The 6,681-nt window shown below is 34.4% G+C and overlaps 1 protein-coding gene across 1 annotated transcript; it reads left to right on the plus strand.

Moving 5' to 3' along the window:
• Positions 1-2,028: 2,028 nt before the first annotated feature.
• Positions 2,029-5,498, plus strand: LOC110929395. The gene is made up of 6 exons (XM_022172553.1): positions 2,029-2,425; positions 2,530-2,677; positions 2,832-3,748; positions 3,836-4,249; positions 4,459-5,263; positions 5,309-5,498. Exons 1-6 carry the CDS (start codon positions 2,029-2,031, stop codon positions 5,496-5,498), a joined length of 2,871 nt encoding a protein of 956 aa, XP_022028245.1.
• The last annotated feature ends 1,183 nt before the right edge of the window (positions 5,499-6,681 follow it).

Raw genomic sequence — 6,681 nt, forward strand, 5'->3', positions numbered from 1 at the left:
TATATCCTATTAGGTAATCATTTAAATTCCTCCATTAATCTAAAATCTTCCATTATTACACCTTCTACTATGAAGAAGAACGAAAAAGTACTACAAGATCAGTATACAACACCCAACCGTACACCGTTTGCAAACATAGAAAACATAACACCAGGTTTGTAAACCAAAAACAAACAGTTAACACTTGGTGATGTTTAACATTTTGTTTATTTTTTATACATAAAATATGTCAACAAATTAATTTTTAAATACTTATTTGTATTATCATATTTCTGTTTTTTTTTTTTGGATTAGGAAATAATTGTAATTCTTCGAGAAATGTAGCTTATTCATTTGTGGCATTTTCAAGTCAGAATAGACAGACAAATGTTTTGCAAAATTCTTCTACATCAATACGACGTATCACGAGGGCAAACAAGGAAAACATAACACCACTTTCGTGTATTACAAACATACGTTCGCAAGTTCCGAGTGTACCACATTTTTCTAATGCTATGTCTTCTTTGAATCGTGTATCACCTGCTAAATTTTACAATTATATTGTTACATACATTTTTAATTCTATAATTCATATACTTAATGAAAAATTATATTTTCTTTGTTATTCAGATAATATTGCAAGCTCATCAACTTTACCATTGAATGATTGCTACTCTCTTAATCCCAGAATAATGAATAAACGTAACACAACATCTTCGGCTTCCGAATTTAGCTCGCTAAAAAAGATGTCTTCTGGAAAGCGTAGACTTATTCATAAACCAATTGAAATAGAACCCATACCAATGGTTGCTCTTGATTCTGATGATGAAAATCATATTCACGAGGTTGTTGTAGACGCCACCAAAGGCGTATCCAAAGGTAACTGAGTACTGTTATTCATTGTTGTTTTATATTTTATTTTACCTACTTAATTGTTTAATTTGTGTTAAATGTTCAGATTACGTTGACCATGGTGACCAATCTCTTACGTGTGGTTTATGCTTTGCAAAGTTATGGTCAACCGAAGGTGGAAAGGGTCGCATTACACTTCAAAAGCAAACATATAGCTTATGTTGTGGATATGGTAAAGTTGACTTGCCTGAATATAAAGATTCTCATCCATCTTATCAGATGCTTTTTCGCTCTTTAGATCAGGAAAGCAAGTTTTTCTTAAAAAAACATAAGACGTTACAATTCTATGTTTTCCTTTACTTCAATGGGAGGAAAAGTAGATACTAAAATAAACAAAGGTAATGCTCCATTGTTTATAGAATCAGTGGTCAGAATGCACATAGTATGGGTAGTCTTCCTCCTAAGGACGGTGACCAGCCAAAATTTTCACAGCTTTATATATATGATACTGAGAATGAGCTTGCTAGTAGAGAGTTGTTATTTTGGGTATGTATCTTTTTTTGTTACGTATCTTAATATTACGTTACAACATATAATACTATTTTTCATATAAATGTTTAAAACTGTAATTAAAAACCTATCATTTTGTTACAGTGATTCTTCAAGCAAAGCATCTTTAAGGGCAAAGGAACTTGATGTTAAATTTATAACGTTTCTTACCAACATGTTAGATTCTACAAATATGTTGGTAAAAACTTACAGAATGGTATGAGACCATCTCCATGAGAATCCTAATGTTTCCCTCAAGCTTCGGATAATCTCACAGAGAGATCGGGATGGAAGGACTTACAATTTACCTACGTGTTCCGAAGTTGCTGCTTTAATAGTTGACGAACCTGATCTCAAGATAGAAAGTCGTGATATTATTGTCGAAAAGCGTTCAGGAGTCCTTAAGCGTATTAGCGAGTTACATCCTTCTTACCTTGCTCTCCAGTATCTAATTCTTTTTTCGTATGGAGACGATGGCTATAGGATTAACATTCCTCATAGGGATTTTGGTCCTAACACAAAGAAGACAAGACCAACTTGTACTATGAGGGAATTTTTTTCTTATAGAATTCAGGATAGGCATAACAAGTTTTCTCTAATTCTTAATGCAAGAAGGTTGTTTCAGCAGTTTTAGTCGATGCCTACACAATGATTGAAAGTGAGAGGCTAAACTTCATACGTTTTCAACAAATCAAACTGAGATCTGACTCGCTTAACAGTCTTAAAAATGTTCAAGAGGTTGGTCAGAGTGATTTGAGTCATACAGGACAACCTGTTATATTACCGTCATCGTTTACAGGTGGTTCTCGGTACATGATGCAAAACTACTTGGATGCTATGGCATTATGTCGGACGTATGGGTATCCTGATTTCTTTATCACAATCACATGTAATCCGAAATGGCCTGAAATTGTAAGATTTATTGGTGACTCATCAATTAAGCCAGAAGACAGACCTGACATACTTTGTCGATTGTTTAATATGAAACTTGATGAATTGATAAAAGATCTGAAGCAAAAGAAAATATTTGACGATATTAATGCAGGTATGTCAAACCTACACCCACTTTCAATTTATAAAATTTTGTTGTCTTCCCATACATTTTATTTACTATATTTAACTCATCGTCATTATATTTTTTTTGTGTAGTTGTTTACACAGTTGAGTTTCAAAAGCGTGGTTTGCCACATGCGCATATTTGCTTATTTATGAAAGCTGATCATAAACTTCCTACGGTTGAACACATCGATCCCTTTATCTCAGCTGAAATTCCTGATAAAAACAAGGATCCTGAATTGTATTCTCTTGTGAGTGACTTTATGATTCAGTGGTCCTTACGGACATGCCAACATGAAATGTCCATGCATGGTTGGGAACCGTTGTTCTAAGAATTTTCCAAAGAAGTTTTTGGAATCCACTTCCATTGATTCTGATGGATTTCCCATTTATAGGAGAAGAGATTCTGGTCACACGGTTGTGAAGAAGGGTGTTACTTTGGACAATAGGAGTGTAGTTCCATACAACAAAAAGCTTCTTAAAAGGTATCAGGCGCACATCAACGTGGAGTGGTGCAATCAGGCTGGTTCAATTAAGTATTTGTTTAAATACATTAATAAAGGACCTGATCGAGCCACTGTTGCTGTTTTTGATTCAGACAGAGGTCCAGATGAGGAGATCCCAAAAGATGAAATTAAAGAATATTACGAAGCTAGATATGTTTCCGCATGTGAAGCCAGCTGGAGAATATTTGCCAATGATGTTCATTGTAGGTATCCTTCTGTTATGAGATTACCCTTTCATCTACTTGGACAACAAAATGTTGTATTTAGTTGTGACGACGATATTGAGGATGTCCTAAACAAACCTCAAGTAAATTCCTCTATTTTCTTAGAATGGATGAAGATGAACAATTCTAAGCCTGAAGCAAGAGAACTTACTTATGTTGAGTTTCCTTCAAAATATGTGTGGAAGTTAAAAGATCGTTGCTGGCAGCCACGCCAAAATTATGTTGTTATTGGGAGAATTTATTTTGCGTCTCCTTCTCTTGGTGAGGCTTATTACCTAAGAATTCTTCTTACTAAGGTTAAAGGACCACGATCATTTGAAGAAATCAGAACATATGATGGTGTTGTTTATCCTACTTTTAGGGACGCGTGTTATGCCTGTGGCCTGTTAGATGATGACAATGAATATATTGAGTGTATTAAAGAATCCAGTTTCACTGGAAACGGTCATTATCTACGTTCTTTGTTTGGAACACTATTTTTGTCTAATACGCTTTCAAGACCTGAAGTTGTTTGGGAGAAAACGTGTGAGCTATTGTCCGAGGACATCTTATACAATATGCGGAAAGATACTGGCATGAGCGGTATGTTTTTCATCCTTTTGTTATATTTTCTGATGTTATATTAACAAATTGTTTCGTTATATTAAATAATTTTCGTTTTCATTATAGGATTCGTTGTTTCTGACGAACGTTTAAAGAATATAATGTTGTCCAAAATCGAAAAATTTCTTATTCGTAATGGATCCAGCTTGCACAGGTTCCCACCAATGCCTTATCCTGATGATGACTATCTAATGTCCGATAGCAACCGTCTGATAAATGAGGAGCTTTCTTTTGACACGGATGAACTTAGGGCTGAGTTCAATAATCTTCACAGGTCTCTAAACGACGATCAAAGAGCAGTGTATAATGAGATTATGGATGCTGTTCGAAGTGGAAAGGGTGGTGTGTTTTTTGTGTACGGTTATGGTGGTACGGGCAAGACCTTTCTGTGGAAAACTTTAGGTGCTTCCATTATATGCAATGGACAGATTGTTATTAATGTTGCTTCAAATGGTATTGCATCTTTGTTGTTATCACGAGGTCATACTGCTCATTCATGATTTCATATTCCAATTAATCTCAATGAAGATTCGGTATGCTATATCAAGCCTAATACTGAAGTCGCAAATCTTCTATACGAAGCCAAGTTGATTATTTGGAATGAGGCACCGATGGTACACAAACATGCTTTCGAGGCTCTTGATCATACAATGAAGGATGTTTTGAGTGTGTTTGATCACAAAATTCAGAACTTCCATTTGGTGGAAAAGCTATTGTCTTTGGTGGTGACATTAGACAAATCCTACCTGTTGTACAAAATGGAAGCAGGCAAGAAATCGTAAACGCCTCTTTATGTTTATCCCACATCTGGTCCAGTTGCAAGGTGTTAAAACTGACAACCAACATGCGTTTGTCGGTTGGATCCAGTAGCTCAAACATCGAGGAGATAAATGAATTTGGTAAATGGCTTCTTGAGATCGGCGAAGGCAATGTTGGTGATTGTAACGATGGTGATGCAAATATTGAAATACCTGATCATCTTTTAATAATTGATGAAAATGATCCAATTCAAGGTTTGATTGACTTTGTATATCCTTCAGTGCTTCATCGTTTTAAAGACCGTGACTACTTTTCTGAAAGAGCTATACTCGCTCCTAAGAATGAAGTTGTTCATGAGATAAATGATCGTTTGCTTGCGTTGTTTCCCGGTGAAGAAGTAGAGTGTCTTAACTCTGATAGTTTATGTCCGACTGAGGAAATTAATGATCCGTTACATCAAGATTTATATAATCCAGATGTCTTAAACAGTGTGAAAGTATCAGGATTACCAAATCATAGATTGGTATTAAAATTGGGTGTTCCGGTTATGCTTTTGAGGAATATTGATCCGCAAAACGGTCTGTGTAATGGTACGCGTCTTCAAATCACACGTCTTGGTAAACGTGTTATCGAGGCTGAGATATTATCGGGAAGTAATGTTGGTTCAAGAACTTACATCCCAAGAATTAGCATGATACCATCTAACAAGAAAATACCCTTCAAGTTTCAACAAAGGTAGTTTCCAATAACCGTATGTTTTGCGATGACTATTAACAAAAGTCAAGGACAATCTCTATCGAGAGTTGGTCTATACCTGAGAGACCCTGTGTTCTCACATGGTCAGCTTTATGTTGCTTTGTCGAGAGTAAAGACTAAAGATGGCGTTAAGGTTTTAATATTCGACAAAGATGGGAGGACAACAAATAAAACTGCAAACGTTGTTTACAAAGAAATATTCGGGAAATTGTAGTTTAAACTTTTGTTATGAGGTTGATTAATCCTAACATCAATGTTTTACTAATTCTTTTTTATTATTTTTTTCATATATATATGTTATCATTGTTCTTTTTCCTAATTTTCATGTTAATAATATATAATATTATTATTTAAATATACTTAACCTCATTGTTATATCAATATAAGACGATATTTCTATGTATTAAATATAACATATAAACAAAAAGTAGACCAAGTAGATATTTATAAACACGGTTACATATTAAAAGTCCAAACTACATAAAGATCGTAACTATCAAACATGTTAACCTAATAGAAAACAACTTTTAACACTACATAACGTACTGTAGCTTTCTTCATCAGCCAAAATTACCATATAGTATGGTTCAAACATGTTTCAAAGTTTAAAATATCACCACTAGCGGAAAACATCGGTAAGGAACAAAACACCTATATCTGGAAAGTACTGGAACTTGCAATGATCACCTTCTGTATGTTGTTATCTTTTAGCCATTTCGCCCACCCTTTCACAACGTACTTCTTACTGTTTTTATTTGGCGCCCTAACATCATGTTTTGTCTCCACATTCTGCCTGTTGGCGATCTTAACTTTCAAGGTTTCGTCAATTCCTGTGATCCGTGCTACTTCGACTGGTATGCGCTATAGGTTACAAAACATAATAATAATTTCCATTAACTATGTTGACATATTTTAAAAATACAAAAATTAACCAGATTATGTAAACATGTTTGACGCGTAGTAACATTTAATTATTGTCGGAACTTACAAAGCGTTTCGTGTATGGCACAAAAAATATAAGCGGACCAATATCATCATCATCAAACTCATCTGATTCAGCCGAAGAGTCTTCAGAATCCGATATGACGACAACATCGTTTTCAGCTCCAGCCATTCTAACAAACATTTAAAACGTTAACCCATTTTTAAAAAAAAGACCCAGTCATAACATATAATGCAATCTTTTTTTTGTACTTTAAAGTAATCACAAACATACATACGTTAAATACTGTAATTCCTTTTGATGTTACATTTCTATTCTACTTGAATTACTTACTTTTTTTACTTAAACATATCCTATATTATTATGCCTTTTTAATCAATCTATATTACACAAACCCATTTGTCATGACATTCAAAATCAAAATCAACTAGAAATCTTTGTTGTTCCATCTTTT

This window comes from Helianthus annuus, chromosome 1, assembly GCF_002127325.2.
Source record: "Helianthus annuus cultivar XRQ/B chromosome 1, HanXRQr2.0-SUNRISE, whole genome shotgun sequence".
NCBI classification, from domain to species: Eukaryota; Viridiplantae; Streptophyta; class Magnoliopsida; order Asterales; family Asteraceae; genus Helianthus; species Helianthus annuus.